Genomic DNA, 19,042 nt, shown 5'->3' on the forward strand with positions numbered 1-19,042 from the left:
ACAAGCGGAAGAAAAGGGACTAAGTGGAAGACATTCAGTGAGTTAAACAAATCTAAATATGCTACTCTTTTATACTCTATACACTATTTTCTCGTTTATCTACTTTAACATACAGATAACATATGGTCTCTTTATCAATTATGTTTCATACCCATCATGTTTCTTCCATCATTGGCTTTCAAACTCTTTGATAGGTTTGCCTCTCTCAAGATCAGAGATGGACAGAGCCATCTCTGGATGGACAGAGACAGCCCCCGCTGGCTAGTGGGGGAAGCGCTTATTTCCCTGTCTGTTGCAGTGTTTCTCACATATGCTGATTGAGCCCTTGTTCAACAAGTAATAAAGGGGGTACAAGTGTTTATTAGAGAACATGCCAAATTTATACCAAATATGAGATTCTATGATTTTATAAGGTGGCCAGTAAAGATAAATTTTCATGGAGACCATTAGCTTTCTACTACATTACTTATGTCTCCCTATTTTTCACCCTCTTTGCCCTTTCCTTACAAGTGTTTGAGACAAAAATGGCATTAGGATTAAAACTCCTGACTCCAAGAACAAATACCTGCTGGAAAGCAAGAGGGCATTTGTTATAACTGGACAGTGGTCCCAAGTTCTTTTCCACTTCCCTTTGTATGGAAAAGAGGAAAGGGACTGAGTGGCTCAGAAGTTGGTCCATGCAGACACCAATGGGAACCCTCATTTATTCCTTCATGAAATATGCGTTGAGCACCCACTGTGAAACAGACCATGTGATACAATGATAAGCAAGGCAGATAAAGCTGCTGCCCTCAGAGCCTTAAGATCCATATAGCTCTATACATGCATCATGCTAGGGACTTGTTTTGTTTTCAACACTGGCTTCACAAATCATGAAGTTGCTCAAAAAATATGACAGAATCTAGTTAATAATTATCCTCTTGTTATTTTTTGAATGAAAATTTCCCTGATTCATGATTCTCTTTTCTTTATGTAAGAGAGAGATTATATACCTAAAATCTCACAAATATTCAGCACATATTTGCAGGGATCTAGCTCCAGGAAATACATTTTGCAAAATGACACTTCTCAGCACAGCACAAGGGTTAACTTATGCCTTGCATAAGGACTGCCAAGAGGAAGCTAATTAATATGCTAAGTGCTCACTCCTATTTATAGACACCGGTCCAAGTTTGGTTTTCGGTTAACATGTACATAGAACTCTGACATATATTTATCCTCTCTTTTCCACTTTTAATACCTCTTCAAGCAAAGTTCTAAATTTTTTTGGCTTACGTTTTTATGATATTGGACGCATAAAGGGTACTTATTTCAGCCTTTTGTATATGTTTCTTTGCCTGATCATTGAGGGAGAAGTAAAAATGATTTCAAGTGATATTTCTAAGTGATAAAAATCTGCAGGCACAGAACTGTTGCTTGTCTTGACTAACATGATGTTTTATACTATCTAAATTTTGCGTGTATTGGTTTCTGACCCCTCTATCAGCATTAGCATTGACTTTTGAGAGTTAACAGCAAATGCTGTAGATAATTCAGCATCTTCCTTGCACTCAGGCAGTTGCAAACATATCTTTATTAGGAGTCAGGCAAAAAGATCTCTGTGTTTCTTAAAACCTTTCCCTTTAAATTATTTCTAGTAGAGGTTGGATTTGAGATCTACCTCTGACTTGCTAAGGGCTGTTTATGATTTATTTCAACCTTTAGCTGGCTCTAGGGGGAAAAATGAACAAAGTTGAAACTAAAAGAAGGAGAAGCTTAATCCTTAGTGAAATTCCAGTGGCATGGAACACCCTGACTCTTATGATGGGTGCATTGTTAAATTTTTATATGTTTATTTTTTCTCAAAAATAAAATTAAACTCATTTATCATTTTTAATTAGAGAACAAGTGCCATCATTTTTTAAAGAGAACAAGTTTCAAGCTGTGAGTCTTTTAATGTAGACTGGTCCTCTGAGACTTTTCTGAAGCACAATGTGGAAATTTTAAACCCAGTCAAATATTTTTCTTAGGAAATTGGTGATAGGTCATGGTGAGATATGTGTGTCATTAAATTTTCATAGAGGTTCCTAACACACCAGAGTCACCATAACATGGACACTGACTATAATAACTCCAAAGAAGCATTTGCTTGTCTGCCGTGGCTCTGAAGGGACCTGTTACAGTCCATCAGTGAAATAATCTGCATGTTAAAAGTCCCTAAATATGTATTTACAAGATAGTCAGATCTGTTTTGGTCTATTGGGTTAATAATCCATGCACTAAGTCTGTATATAAGTACTCACGAAATACACAGATCAGCTTTGGTTCACTGAGTTAATAGTAAGTAGGTCTTTAAAAAGGCACCTAAATAGCCACATAGTTTGTATTTTAGCAAGTTCAGAAATGCAATCTATATACTAGAAGCTATTTCTTTTAAAGTGTGGATGCATTGTTCTTGTTCCGGTGGATGCCAAAAGGTGTGCTTCACTCTAACCTGTAATATTTTGCCATTAAAATGTCAGAAGAAAATTGCCATAGCACAAACTATATTGAAGCTCTGAGGCACAGCCCTCCAGGCTGGGGTGGATGCTGTCCTAGATTATGTCATACGTACTCCATCCGCTATCACCGCCCAGGTCCAATACCCCACTCCCTCTCAGCTGACTTTGCTTCCTTCCTGTCAGTCTCAGCCCAGCAGCTGGAGTAATCCTGTTATGGCCTTCCTATGTTCCAGCAACTTCCCATCTCAGAGTCAAAGCAACTTCCTATATCATGGTCAAAGCCAAAGGCTCGACAAAATACGCCCTCCTTTCTCTGAATTCACCCCTTCCACTCTCTCACTGGTCTCTTTGCTACTCCTTGTACACCCCAGCATGCTTCTGCTTCAGGTCCTTTGCACCTGCCCTTCCTTCTTTCTGAAAATCTCCTTTCACATGGCTAGATCTCTTATATTCTTTAGTTCTCTTATGAGAGAAGTCTCCCATGACCACTCTGTATAAGACAGCAACATCCTGTCCGACACCACTCTTATTATTTTCCATTAGTACTTCTCACCATTGAAAAGAATATGTCTTTACTTGTTTGTTTATTGTTGACCTCCCTCTCCTAGAAGCTCCTTCCACTGGGGCAGGAGCTTCCTAATCCCATGCATAGATAACTGCCTGGTACATTTTAAGTCCTCATTAAATATTTATGGTACAAATGAATGAAAGCAGATGAAAAAGGAGTCTTCTTTCTACTTCCTTGATTGCCTGGTTGTGCTCATGTTTAGGTTGAAGAGGAATACATATCTCTTTCTGAGCTGAAGTCTTCTTCTTGGCCATTAAACCTCACTTTCCTGTGATATTCTCTCAGTGGCACAAAACTGGTACTTCCTTAAGGTGCTCATCCATCCTGTTCCTAGAGCTATAGGGTTATATTGAAGCTCCTAGAGGAGCTAGGGTCATCTCAGCTGGTCACAGAAACATCAGATCAGTCTGCTATAGGGTTATAATGAAGCTCCTAGAGGAGCTAGGGTCATCTCAGCTGGTCACAGAAACATCAGATCAGTCTGCTTCTAGGTGCAAGAGTAAAAGTGCAACACATAGACAGAATTAGCATTTCTAAATCTCTTCACTGAATGAGCCTAATGGTGTCCACCACAGGCTCCAATGATGGCAGTGGACTGACTAGATTTTGCAGTTTGATGCAGCCACAAGGGATGGCATGTGCCACTCTATGTGTGTGTCACATAACGGTAACAGACTGAGGAGTACTGGGCAGAACCATTATTCTCTCTTGAATCTGGTAAATTTCTCTGGAGGTATTCTCCCATGCCTCCACTCCCACCTTTAACCATGCATGTTGTTCTCAAATGCATCCTTTCTAATGATTGAAAACTGTCATAGCAACTCCTTCCTTATTTGAATTTCACAGGAACATTCTTTATTTCAGTCACTCAGAAAGGAGTCTTTGGCAACGGAATCACAGCTGACAGCAAATTAATGACTATGATGCTGTGATTAGTTGAGATTACAGGCTACAGAGAGCTTGTCTGAGAATTCACCACTGACATCATCCTGATGCTGGCTTCTGCTGGGGATTACTATTGGTCAAAAAAGAGGATGTGGTTCAGTTACAGTAAGCTCCATAGAAATGTAAGGAAATCTGTCTGTATTGTAATATTTCAATGACATGCTGATTCATTTAAAGGGCTTTTACTGTTAACTTGCTTAGCCTAAACAATCTTCCCCTATGCCCTCCCCCAGCACACTGACTTATTTTAATAAAGCTTTAAGGCATCCAAATAAAAAGTTGAAGTGATCTACATAATTCCAGTCCCCAAACTGAAAGTATTCATTAACCAAAAGGAAAACATAAGAATCTTGAATTATTTGGATAAGTCATTCAATTTTATAATTTATTTTACATGAATAGACAAAGCAATGGATATTGTAATGCATGTCAGTGCTTGAGTAGATTTAGAAAATAAAACTTTTCAATCAACTTAATAAAGAGGAGGTAAAAATTTAACATGAACAACACAAGAATGACAAAAACCGTCTACTCAGTTATCAGTTGTCATTTCACATCCTTCTAAATTTTGGCTGCAAAGAAATAATGATTTCTGTAATCCCCAGGAATGACTTTTGTGGGGAGAAGATTTCAAACAAACGTCCATTTGCTTTAGATGAGCTTCCTTATTTGATTTAAGATCCTCCTAAGGGAAGAGATTTCAGGATTTCCTGGTTGTAAAGTGGAAGAGAACACTTTGCTGAACTTGTATGACATCACCTGAAGCATTAAAAGGGCAGGTGACCATGGGTTCTCTGCCTGTTTACCAAAGCTTCTTTACTTCCTCAATCTATTTTATTTTTAAATGTCAGAGTAGTCTGAAACCTTTCAAAGATATTCAGGCTGCAGAAGCAGAGGAAATATTAGGATACATTCTTTAACTTTTGTGAGAGCTTTTAAATAATCAATGGATGGACTTTTCGAATTGTTATATATCACAGTACAGATATTCTGACATTAAACCATGTGAAGAATAAATAGTTTAACAACAAAGGGCATGAGGCCATCTCTATTTCTAGGAAGTCTGTGAAATGGCTCTTTAGAGTACAGACCAGAGGCACAAAGAGAATATTGCATTTCCAAAGAATACAATATAATAAAATTTAGTTTATCAATGAAAATTAGAATATTATACAACAAATGAAAATAGTAAACACAATCTTTGTTTTAAATATATTTTTCAAACTCTACTTGGAAATCCACATATATTATAGAACAGATTTTAAAAATGTAGCTGTTGCAATATTATTTATTAAAAAGCAACAAAATGAGAGCAAATTATATTTAAGCTAATACTATAAAAATATTTTCCAATATACTTAAAACACTAGAGCCACATAGCTAAAGCAAACAGTATTTGAAAGATCTTACACTGGATATGTAATAGACAAGACATTTCTCACTGTAATAAATTAATTTCTTTGTTATACAAAACCCCTCAACCGTAACTTCATGAAGAAATGTGAAGTGGTATGAAAATGATCTTACCTCATATTCAAAGTCTTCTGTTCTGTCTGCATCAGCAGGCAAGCTGGAAATATACTCATTGTCCTCATAAAATTCATGCTCCATTGGATGTAGAGAATGGCAGCTATGGGGAATGTAGCAATATGATAGGAATAGATTAAAAGGGTTGTTTTCCAGATTAAAACTGATTTTAGAATTTCACTTTAGTTTGCTCTGCTTTGGAATAAGATCTGTAGTGATCTAGTCTTTAAACAAACTACAGCTGAAGAAAAGCAATAGCTTTTCTTTCTCCCTCTACGTGAAGTCCATCAATTTGCAATTTCTGAGAGAATGCTAGGAATAAGGGCCTGTGGTCAGAGTTGTATTCTGTGGAAAGACTGATGTGAAATCTCTGACAGTCCGTGGTGCTTTATTGATACTTTCTGGCCTGCTTCCATTCCACTGAATGTGACAAGCTCCACACGTGGGTGTGTGGCATTTGAGATTGCAGTCTACTCAAAGAGGGGTATTTTGTCATAAAGCACTACCAATTTCATAATCCACAGCTGCAAACTATTTTTTGAAAACCATTTTCAAAAGCACATATTTTTCCAGACTCTAAAATGTGCTCACATTGTCCCCTCCTCTCTTTCTTAAGATCCCCCTTTCTCACTCTCCCTCATAATGCACATTTTCCCCTCTTTGATCAAGGACATATACACAAATATTAAAGAACATTCATGGCGATCAATCAGTGGAAACTCCTATAAGCCACAAGGTTTCAAAATACCTTTAGAAAATTCTCAGTGACAGAGAGAGCAGATTACATTAAGGAAATGAGAGAATATGGCTTTTATGTATTTCAACTTTTAGGAAATTTTTAAATAGTTTGTAAACATGTTATTCGATTTAGTATGTTCTGATATAAAGACTACACATCATACCATATGAAGACTAAGCATAGTTTAACAGCAAAGAGCATAAGGCCTTTTCTATTTCTAAAAGACACTGAAAAAGCCTAAACACAATTGACAAGTTGGTTGCAGATGAGACCTCTAACTCCTGCCAGTGTGGATCTTTTTGAAAAATTGGAGATAGCAGTATCAATTAGTTCCCTTCTCCCTTGTTGAAAGGCAAGAGACCCATCCTCATGCCCTCATACTATAGTCAGCGTAAATATTCTACCAGCCTCTCCTCACTACTATCTATGGCTGTCAGCTCCACACAGGTCTAACTAGTGTGGGACAAAATGGTAAAAGTAATACAGGCAGCACCTTGCCTTGTGTCTACCAGATAAATCTCCTTGCTTATAGCTGGACTGGGTCCGCATAGCCCTTTTGGGCTCTTGGAATATCGAAGCCTGCTGCTTTGGACATCTGATGTGTTTCCCTTGTCTTTCGGATAGTAAGAAGGGAGCCCTGCTGTGAGAAACACTTTATTCATTCGATGTTTATTTAGTGGCTGCCAGATGCAACGCCAAGTGCTGGAAATATGTTGGTTTACAAAATCCAATTCTGCCCTATTAATTGGGGAAAGCAGCAAAGTGGGAATTTTAATACAGTGCAATAATTAAGGGAAAAATACAGGAGCCTTGGGAGCACATGGTAGGGGTGGACCCACTGCAGCCCTAGGAAGTTTTCTAGAGGAGGTTGTCTCTAAGCTAAGGTCTGCAGGACCTAGGAAGAGCAGCAAGATGCACTGGCTAAGGGGGTAGGCATTGGGGTCAGACCTCTTAGGCCTAGAAGCCTGGCCCTGTCACTTTTTTGCTATGTGATCTTGGCCATGTTACTTAATATCTGTTCCCTCATCTTAGACATAGAATGTTGATAATATAATGTACTCCCTCCTAAGATTATTGTGAGAACTAAATGAGTCAATAAATGCAAAACGTTTGGAATAATACTGAAAGCATGTTAAGTTAGCTAATACAAGCTAGCTATTATTATTCATTCAAGGAAGTATTTGTTGGATGGCTACTATATTTAGGCTGTATTAATGAATATTATACATTTGTTTCCTTGCTTTTTGTTCAACTCCCCTTGTAGAATATAAACTCTAGAAGGCAGTGACTTTATTTTTGTTCGTAGTTTTATGCCAAGCATCTAGTTGCAAGCCCTGACACATCCAATTTGTGTCTGATACAAAGGGCTATTTAAAAGGTAATGGATGAATGAATAAAGAGATACCCAAGACAAACAGATCCCCTGCCTTCCTGGAACTCGAAGTCTCAAGGAGTGTTTTCAGAACTTGGCTGCACATTAGGATTGCCTAGGGAGACTTTTGAAAGTTTCTGATGCCTAAGCCTTACTCTAAGAATTCTCATTTAATTGGCCTAAGGAGTGATTCAGGTACTGATACAGCTTCTGAAAGTTCCCAGGTGATTCTATTGTACATCTGTGACCCACTGAAACGGGCTTATGGGAGCCAGCCATCAAAGGGCAGGAAAGTGGCATGACTCAGATCTTTGTTTTACGAAGTAGAGAGCGGATTGGAGTAGGTGATGAAAATGCAGGCTAAGGAGACTATTGCTCTTACAAACTCTCAATGTTTGAATATTTGCTCGAAAGCTCACAGAACACAATGAATTGGGCAAGCATACTTTTAAAACTGTTCAAGCAGGATTATTTGAATAAAATCTCTCTGACTTCCTTTAAATTAGGCAAAAATCAGGAGGAAGTATTCCTTGAATAGATCTTTATTTGACAGCACTATACTTACTCTCTGACAGCCAAGATCCTTTGTTTATATCTCAATATATTGGGTAATTGCTTTCTTCAGAGAATTGCACTTTAATTAAATCAATTTCCTAGCTTCTCTTTAAAGAAGAGAAATGCAAGGAAGAGAGAGAGGTGGCCCACAGAGGAGAATGTGGTGCCAAGATGCCACTTCCACATGAGTCTTAATAAGGTTTTTGGCAGCTTTGGTGAGAAAAGTGATTTCCCTGACCAGTGTTCATGAGTAGCATGAGGCTTTTGACAGCTAGTAATATGAAGATGAACTAATCAGAGCCAGAATTTTTTATAGCAGCTAGCAAGTATGATTACCCAGGTGGAGCAACCATGTGGGTCAGGGAGAGTAGCTAGCAGGGACCACTGAGAACTAATTGCACATATCAAAACAGGGGAGACATTTTCCAAACGGAGCTGGGAAGCCTGTCTCCATAACTGTCAACCTGCTAGTGGAACTGCTTCTTTTCAACATCTGCTTTACGTGACAAATGGAAACAAACAGGGCTTTGGAAGAAATGACAGAAAAATACCTGTCTGAGAGCAGGAATGGACAGATGTCTGGCACTGGAGGGGTAGGTGGACGAAGCTTGGCCAGAGCCATGATGTGTTCGAAGGTGATGTCCGTCTGAGTGCTGGCATTCATAAGCTGCACTTCTGAAGCCATCCCATAGGCTGGTCTACTAAGAGGTGTTCGCCTTAACACCTGCACCACAATGGGCTCCTTGGCATTGCGAAAAGCTTCCACTGCCTCTTCATGAGTGGCCTTTGAAAGATCCTTCCCATTGACCTACAAACATATAAGGACATTGTTCATCTCAGAGGAAAGATCAGAGAGGCTGTCATGATAGATTAATAAAAGATAGAGAGAAAGGTTTCAACCAGCCCTGATATGAATTTTGTAATGGAATATTTAATCAGATATTAATATTTACTGAAGTCTTTACCAACATGATGAAGTACCTGAGATTACAACAACAATTAATTCTGTATCTTTATAAAGTATCTGGAGTTGGTTAACTAGTAAAACAGCAGAACTATTAGCAAAGATTTAAAAATTTAAGTAACACATCTGCTTCAGAAAAGGGTCACCAAAGTCTTCAGATAGATAGAAATGTTAAGTATATCCTACTTTTTCATGATCTATCAATCTCTCGGTGAGATTTTCAAATTTAATCAAGGTCTTACTTGCCTAAAATTTAATTTTTTAAGATATTGTCAAATTTCCTCCATATTCATAATGTTTTAATCCAAGACTATGTTATTGCCCATGTGCATTTTATCCTAAATCCTCACTGTTTGAAGTGTGGTCTGTGAACCAGCAGCATCAGCATCACATGAAAGATGATTAGAAATACAGAATCCCTGGCACCACCCTGGACCCACTGAATCAGAATACTCACAAGATTCCGGCTTTATATTTATATTCACTGAAAGAAGCAATGCTCTAAAATTCCTCTGAATGGGTATATTATGTCCCTCTAGATACTCACTTGTTTTAATTTCTACCAATTCATGACTCTCCAAGGTAGCCCTGGACATTACAGAGAAAGAGGTGAAGTCTCCCTTTGTCCTCAGTCATTGCTTCTCAACAGGGGCAGAAACCATTGGCATTTGGGAGAGAAAAATTATTCTTTTTGTGGGACTCTCCTATGCCAGCTTACCAAGGGCCAGGAATGTTTCCCAACCTCTGTGGTTCCCAAAACACCTACACATTTTCCCTAGCAACCTTGTGGGAGGCAAAACAGACCACTCTCAAATATTTGTCAATTTATTCCCCTAAAATGAGTCCTGATAACACAGCCTTTTAGCGGAAGTTGTGTTTTAATAAAGGACTCTAGAATCCTGAAAGAGCTTTATGACTCTCGCCCCAGATGAATCGATAATGCTGGTTTTTGCAGATATGAAGAGCTATCTGGTGGCACAATACTGTGCCCAATATCCCTGAAACTATACCATCTCTAGACAGCTAACTAAGCCACCCGCCTGTTGGTGAGGCACTGATAACTGTTACGCACCAGCAAACCCTTAGAGATCCCTGGGTGCCTAAAAAAGAAGCAAAAGAAGTCACTGAGTTGCAGCTGTAGAGAAACTGCTGACATTCGAATGAGCACATTCTCTCTCCCTGAGTAGACAAGGAATATGTGTGTGCTCAGAGCAAGTGTGGGGCATTTTGGGGTAAATGATACAATGCCAGGTAGAAATCATCACGTCATGTAGAGGCAGGCTTAATGACCTGGAGGAGCTAATTTACTCAATGGACCCTGAAAGAGTTAATGTGCCTTCAAAAAATGAGCAATTAAGCTTCTTCACCAGCAAAATATGTCCCAATTCAGTTCTTGCTCTTGAATCACTAGTAAGAAACCCCAGGTGGAGATCTGACTGGGTGTTTACCAGTGTGAACACATTCACTAATCTATGCATTCTCTGTCTGATTCTTTCTTTCATGAACTAAACTTGAAAAATTATCACTGAGTTTTCATTGATACACCTTGGAATATCTGACTTGGGGCACATGAGGATATGTGGACATGAGACACCTATGGACATGATCACACTCATTCCTTTAGCTTCTGCTGTATGACAGGCGCTCAGGCCGGGGCCACTACTGTCTCCCCTGAGGACATGTAGACAGCAGATGATATAAGAAATCCCAGAACGAAAAAGCACAACATAAAATCTAGCCCCTTTCATTGAATAATATCATCCCATATGTTTCATATTGTGGTCAGTATTTATACATTCCAGATTGTGGAAGATAATCAAGTGGTAGGTAAGACTGCTCTGTGAGAATTGATGCAGTAGGTAAAAATTGCTCTTTTGTCCTCAGCCTTCCTGCTTCAGGATGTACCCTCAGTTTAGTGAAGATCTGTTCCTGCAGGAACCCACACCCTTCCCTCTCTGAAAAGAAATCTCAGTCACACAGTCTGTTATCAACTATTTATTTATTTATTTTTATTTTTTATTTTTTGAGATGGAGTCTTGCTCTGTTGCCCAGGCTGGAGTACAGTGGCGTGATCTCAGCTCACTATAACCTCCGCCTCCCAGGTTCAATGATTCTCCTGCCTCAGCCGCCCAAGTAGCTGGGATTACAGGCGCATGCCACCATGCCAGGCTAATTTTTGTATTTTTAGTAGAGACGGGGTTTCACTATGTTGGCCAGGATGGTCTCTAACTCCTGACCTCGTGATCTACCCGCCTCAGCCTCCCAAAGTGCTGGGATTGCAGGCATGAGCCACCACTCCTGGCCTTATCAACTATTCAATATATCTACTGGAACTGTGTCAACATGTTATCTTTTCCTATAAGCCTTGCATCAAGAGGAATCCCTAATAGTGGTAGAGTGAAATAAGACCACTTTTTTGAGGCAACTTTATCCAATATCTGAAGGTAAAGTGAAAAACTCGTGACCAGGGTTTCTTCCAGTTGTACATTAAATTCTACTAATGCACAAAGTGTTTCAATAAGTAGTAGACAGATAAATGCCATTCACCTATTTTTTCCCCAAGACAAGGCAAGGCTCATTTTTCCTCAGCCTTGCATGTTAATCTAGTCCTGGTGTTCTGAATGTTTATTTGCTTCAGTGATCTTCGAAGCAACAGAGATTTTTAAAAAGTGAGATTCCTACTGATAATGATTATTTATCTGTGTTACTATAAGCTAAGTAGGATTGTTTTTGCAAAATCCAGAAGAGTATAGTTTTTTTCTGAGGAAATATAAAAATCATTGAAAAGTATTTGAGGCTGTGAAATCATTATTGTAATGCTTAGTATGTGCAAACAATATTAGCGTTCATATGTCAAGATCAATGGCTATTTATTATATGACCTATACATTCATTTATTTATTATCATGAAATTTATATGCAAATTTCATTCTTTTCTCTAAGAACAATCAAATACAATCTTAAAAAAAGGACAGTCAGTGTAATCTCAAGATCTTACTTGCCTATTGGGGAATGCTCTTTTCTTCCAGTTATCATGCAGCTGACCTCTATTTTCATAAGCTATTTAATATCTCTCAAAGTAAAGAAGTCTATGACCTTTAAATGCTCTACTGCTACACATGATCCCTTAGAAAATGCAAGCATTGATGATCCTAAACACATTTTTTTTTCACTTCACTTGAAGTTCATCAACATACTGTTAGCCCATCAAAAGGTCACCATTTTATATATTATGCCTTTCCCAAGAAAAGAAAAGAAGAGCTTAATTGGGATTTTCTGGCAATTGCTCTGCTCAGTTATCATCAGTTGCAGCTAGAGAGAAGAATTATATGGGAAGAATATCTACAGTTAACCCTCTAGGAGAAATTTGTTAACAACAGCAAAACTTCCTTTTTTTTCAAGTGATTAGTTTTTAAACCAATAACAGATATTTGGTGTTTCATATTGCCATATCCTTACTTATTATTCTATTTCTTTACCACTATATTCTGTCCCTCCATCCCACCTTCCCTTTTTTCCTCTTCCCTCTTACTCCTTTGTCTCAATCTTAAATTTAGTCTTGTACGGATGACATATAGTTTTTAATTGTTTTGTGAGATGAGACTAAAGATGAAGAAACTATCCATTAAAGGAGTCCCATTTAAAATAGGTAGTTAAGGGTAGATACCCAATATTTCTGGGTGTCCAGTAAAAGGTGGGAAGATCTTTTGCTAGAGGAATACAGATGAGTTGATTTTCAGGAGAAAATATGAATATGGTTAGGAGCAAAACCGAGGGAAGAGGGTGCAAGGTAACTTGTTTACTGAAAAAAATACCCATGTGTTATGGGGTTTGAGTTTGCATGCAGAAGGATTTTAAGAAAGAGCAATTTGATTTAAGCATACCATAGGAAAAGAGCCTTTTTCCAAAAGGGTTGTTATATCGAATGATTGAGAGGATAGGGTGTCATAATAAACAGGAGTAGTATATGCAATAATTTCCTCTATTGCCATAACTTCTGGCGTTTCGATAGCTGTGGCCCAAACTGATTTGGTTCCATTGTAACCGGGCAACTAGCATACAACTGAAAAGATTTGTGCGATTGATATTTGGTAAGAGGCTAGTAGTCCCAGGGTGGGACGATTGGATTCTGAAATGATAATTTAGCCACCGGACTTGAGATAAATGAAAAAGCAGACACATTATGCAACGAGAGGTTATCAGAATTGGCAACAGCAAAAAAAGAAGAAAGGATGATGCCAATGAGAGAAATTCTAGGATAAACAGTGACATGTGGTTGTCCCGAGACAAACTAAATGTAGGATTAGAAAAAAAGTGGAGAGGGTAGTCTTAATCATTCTTAATCATATGAAACTTGAAGCAGTTATAAGGTATGTATTCAAATGAATTAACAAGTAAATGGATGATAGGAAACTAGAAGAAAAATTGATCATAGGAAACCATTTTCTGAGAAGGTCTTCACCTCATCCCTGCACTTATCAATTCAGATCAGCACAGACAAATATCCTTAAAGATTATATATTCAAGTGATGGCTTGTAATAAACACATGTAAATTTTTAGATACAAAAATAATTATCCTGTTTCTAAAAAGTTATTATTTCCCATTATATTGATAGCATAATGTTAAGTGGATAAAGAAAAAGCAATCACTTTTCAGTGATCAATGTAAGAAATGTGCGAATACATTTCTTATGGCAGATGGGCTAATGAATCCATAAGCAACTTGCGAATGTTAGGTAAAGAAGAGGGCTTTTCATATGTAAACCATATCATGGTAATATTTGATGAAGCTTCTGTTTAATGAATCATCTACCCTTTTGGATATACTGCAAAATCTGGGCCACTCTTCAATAACTTCCCCAGAGTGCCTAGGGGCCTCAGCTTGGATTTGAGCTGTTCCCCTTTGATTATTCCTCCAAATCCAACCACATGCAAAATTTTCTTGGATATCAGAAAACAAACAGCCTTTTTTGATTTTCTTTTGAAGTGCTAACAAGTGCATGAATAACTCAGTCACTCTAGTGAGAAGCCATTTCTAGAGTCAGCTGTTTGAGAATGATGAGGGTTTCCAAACCTCCATGCCTCTTATGAGAAATAAGGGCTTCTAAGCACCTATGGCTTTCAAGGGAGAATAAATTTAAGAAGGCGCCATAAAAGAAGCATAGAATTCCAAGGATTATGGACAATTGATATAACCGAATTTGAAATTGAGGATAAGTATAAAATACTTGTGTATTATAATTCTGGTTGGACATGATCCTGTACCTGGTTAGTCTACAAGATCTCCCACCCTCACTAGTAAATGTGGAATTAATTTTGACTGAAGTCCCTAAGTGACGCAGAGTCAATTCTCTATTTGATAATTAGGGAGGTGTTGCCAAAGCACAATCTAGTAACATTTTACAGAAGGAAGAAACAATATTTAAATTGCTGCTAAAATGTTTGTTACAGAAGGAATTTCAGATAATCTGAACCCTATATTCATCAAAACACTTGTCATATACAATCTTCAAATTAATTTTAAGAAATTTCAGCTCACTGCTTTTTTTCCCTAAACTTTGGTATGATTGACTCTATTTGAACATTGTTATATTAATGGAATATAGCACAGTGTAAAATATATTTATAATAAAAAGAAGTCACATAATAGGAATCTGCAAAATTGTATGAAGGAAACCTGACTAAAATTAACTTCGATCTTTAAAAAAAGGTTATCAATGAACAAAACAATCACTGATATGTAGGTTTGTGTTCTTCATATAATTTCAGAACCTAAGTACATAGGAAATGTTAGATTGCATCAACCCCAAAGTCCATTTAGTCCAGTGTTCCGCTTTGGACAGTGCTATAATTGGATTTTTGGAAGAGAATATGGTGATTATTCCATGTGACACAATAAGCAGACTTATCCTAAAGTGATCCTGGGGCTTCTTCTGCTTGTCTGTCTGGACAACAAGAGACTGGGAGCTTCATTTCCCTGGGTATGGTGTGTTGCAGCTTCCCTTAGCTCCAAAATCCCCAGGGACTTTGCCAGGCAGCTGGCTTTCTCAGACAAATGAAAATAAGTGATATCTAACCCAGGCAGCCTGAACCTCCAGTAGTCTGTTCCCTTACTGACAATGTTCCCTATAAGAGAGAGCAACAATAGGGTGGGATCCCTCTGTTGAAATACAGACCCACCGCATGCCCACAGTTTCTGGTCCCTTGCTTGACTGTGTATTGCTGATTCCTGACTTGTGTGTTTCCTTAATAAAGACTGTTGCCTAACCTATTACTTGTGACATTTTGGGATTTGCCTCTACCAATCTGATTTAACATAACACCCATTTGCAACCTAAGATAATTGAATGCCTTGGAAATGCTTACGTATGTAACAGTATTGAATTGAGGACTCCCAGCATCCCAATGAGATATTTGAAAAGCCTACTATTACATTTAGTTAATAGATTGTGACACTGAGGTCACAATAGTCCAGTATGTTGCTTCTGATCCCTTCTACAGAGCACTTTGATGGTAAGGCATTCTCAAATGCAAGCAGGACTCATTTTTAATTTTTCATATGAAGAGGTTATGGATCCATTATTTGTGAACTTATCCAAACTGTTCCTGAACCAATGAATAATTTTGGTTATAGGTAATCTTGAGGATGTATCTGTTGCAACTGCTTTTTCCTTTCATTATCTTTTCCTTGTCTTGCTTTTTTTGTATCCCTCCTTCTGTATTTTCTCTTCCTTTCCTTGTTCCCACTGTCACACTTCTCTTTTAAGCTTCCCCATCAAAGCATTTAACACCTTTGAAGAGTGCATATTTATATGAATTATTCCTATAATTAAGAAACGTGTTATGATATGTTCTGATTCTTACTGAGGAAAACAAACTAAAATGCACACGACATAGTTTTATTAACCTCTTTATGAATAAGTTTATTTCCCCTCACCTTAAGGAAAGAAATGGAAGTTTCTGCTTTTTGGCACATGAGTTGTTTGTCTTTGGTTTGTCTTTCAGATCCACAATCTGCTCTTTTTACCCAGCTCTCTGTCTTGGCACCCCTGCCTCACCCAGGATCTCTACTGTTTTTTTGTTTGGTTAAGCCAATGGTTAGAGAGTATTACAGGTCTTTATCCAGTCCCCAAGACTCTAGCTCTTGCTTGGCTCTGCTCACAATCCTGACTCACCTTCACTCTTCAGGTCTACAGGTAGTAAGAACGTCTCTCTCTCTCTTGCTATTCCCTAGGTTCTTTATCTTAACTCTGCTCATGCGTTTGTAAGTTTTTCCATCATTAAACTTTCTTCAATTGAACGCTTTGATTATGCTATTTGTTTTCTTCTGGGACCCTAAACATGAAACTCTTCTGACTTTAACAAAAATGTGGCAAGAACTAAAATTTGTTATCTTTGCAAATTAACTTTACTATCAAAAGTAGTTGCATCTAAAATGAGATTATGAGTTTGTCAGATTTAGCAAATTTACACATTTTTAAGGGAGATTTTAAAATATAACTTTTATTGAGATCATAGAACAAATTTAAAGTATTTATATAGTTGTTTGATGTGTACAGGTATTTTGTAGAATATCCCTGCTATGGTTTGAATGTGTCCCTCAAAGTTCACATGTTAGAAACTTAATCCCCAATGCAACAGTGTTGAGATATGAAAACGTTCAGAGGTGATTAGTTTATAAAAGCTCTGCACTCACGGATGGATTAATGCTATTATCACATGAGTGGGTTCCTGATAAAACAATGTGTTTACTCTCCTTCCCAAACCTTTTGCTCTCTGGCATCCTCTCTTGCCACGTGGTGCCTTCCACCATGTTATGACACAGAAAGAAGGCCTTTGCCAGATGCTGGCACCTTGATATTGAACTTAGCACCCTCAAGAACTGTGAGAAACACATTTTTTAAAATTATAAATTGCCCAGTATGTGGTATTCTGTTACAGCAGCAGAAAGCAAACTATGACAATCCCTCCATTTGGGTTTGTCTAATGTTTGTCTTGATTAGACTCAGGTTATATATTTATGTATTTTGAGCAGGAATGTCCAGAAGTGGTGGTGTGTCCTTTTCAGCCTATCTTATCAGGAGGCATGTAATGTTTATTTGTCTATTACTGGTGATGTTAACATTTATGACTTGATAAGAGAGAGAGAGAGAGAGATTGAGACCCTAAGCAAATGTAAACTGTTAATTAATCTTAAAATTTGGGGAGCCTAGGTGAATTACATTTGAGAATTTTTATACTATTCTTGGAACTTAAAATTATTATTTTTTATTCTCATAATTTTTTGATGTCTGAAACTGAAAAAAAAGTTTCATAATATTGTTATATTTATTATTAGTTAAAAATAGATTCATGCTGTAATCATTTAGAGTTCACAAATAATTATAAGGAATTGATAGATGAATAGCTTCCTGTAGAGTTTGTTTCTGTTGCATATCCCTAGAAAAACAAATTCTTACTGTACTATGAATGTCTTTTTTTCTCTGTGTGCACATGCACACACACACACATATCCCTACAAGCAAAAAACACAGATTTGTGTCACCAACTTTATCTTTGTCATAACAATTCATCTACTGAATATCACCTGATATCCTGCTCTCCAAGCTGAGCTATTTAAAAAGATAGATGGCTGCCTCCTGGCTAATTGTGGGAGTTCTTTCATTACTACAAAAAGACTTTTTATATCTCAAGTGACTCTATATGCAGTGAAAAATGACTCAAATCTTTGGAGAAGATCCCACTGATGAAATGGTTGGCTAACAACTACTTACTGACCTTTTACTTCCTAACGTAATACTAAACTGATGTAGGTGATTATTAATAAACCTATTCACTGAGTTGTGACATATCAGACCCAAGTATTTAAAACATAACAAGGAATTCAGATGGAGACAAAATTTTCTATAACAGGTCTAAGGATATAAAGGCATAAGGCATATATACAATAAACACTTGAAATAAACTCAAATTATTTCATTGGGAAAAAAATGTCATTGTCATTAAACAACTCAGGTTTCTTAAAAAAAAATCCTGCAAACAACATCAACAACTGAGGATTTGGACAGAGCTATTCATCTTTCATATCCATTGAACAAGAGGAAATGTGCTCTTAGCCCTTGGACAAGATCTTTTTTGTCCCATCTTTGTGATGAGAGCACAAAAGGATGTAGAAATCTACCTTGCAACTTAGCCACACTAGCACTAGCTGGAAAATACCTATTTGTTAAATAAACGAAATAAATTGTACCACATAAAGGAATAGGAGACAGTGAATTACAACAACAGGGCGTCTGTCATAACGGGAAAGAAGATGGTAAAGTATCTTCACCAGAGGTTCATTATACCCTATCTATGAGAGCAACATAAGGCTTCACTATTTAAATGCTTCTGTACAAAACGCACTGAATGATAAGAAACTGGAAATTGTGTTTAGTGCTGTAGTTTCAGGGCCTAAAAATGTGCTTGGCACATACTTGAAAATAATTATGTGTTAAATACATTTTCATATATTTCTTTATCAAGAACCATGTTTAAACAAATATGATTGCACTTGTCACTAAAATCACCTGTGTTCACAATGCAAACTGCATTACATTCACTTCCCAGCTCCATTCTGTAGCCCAGTTGTCCACATTATTCCGTTGACTTAAATGTATTGTACAAATGATTTCTGAGTGGCAAGCAAAGGTCAGGGCTGCTCTGCTCTTAAACCCCTCAATGCCCTGTCATTCATTGTTGTAGCAGAAAAGAGCATCGATGTGGGAATCACTCAGAACTGGGCCTAAACACAGTTTTGGGGACTAGCTGTGTGACTTTGAGAAAGTTACTGAAACTCTCTGAGCCTCTACTTCTTCATGTGGAAAAGGGGATAATAATACCCACTCAGAG

The 19,042-nt window shown here is 37.6% G+C and overlaps 1 protein-coding gene across 2 annotated transcripts in view; it reads right to left on the bottom strand.

The window, feature by feature from the left end:
• The window catches only part of PDZRN4 (PDZ domain containing ring finger 4), a 386,476-nt gene that overhangs the window by 59,260 nt on the left and 308,174 nt on the right, over positions 1 to 19,042 (bottom strand). For both annotated transcript variants that reach the window (XM_008951057.5, XM_034936022.2), the window contains 2 exons: positions 8,738 to 8,994; positions 5,521 to 5,623 (listed from right to left, as the gene is read on the bottom strand). In XM_008951057.5, the coding sequence (XP_008949305.4) occupies positions 5,521 to 5,623; positions 8,738 to 8,994 (360 nt within the window). The remainder of the gene's footprint in view (positions 1 to 5,520; positions 5,624 to 8,737; positions 8,995 to 19,042) is intronic.

This window comes from Pan paniscus, chromosome 10, assembly GCF_029289425.2.
Source record: "Pan paniscus chromosome 10, NHGRI_mPanPan1-v2.0_pri, whole genome shotgun sequence".
NCBI classification, from domain to species: Eukaryota; Metazoa; Chordata; class Mammalia; order Primates; family Hominidae; genus Pan; species Pan paniscus.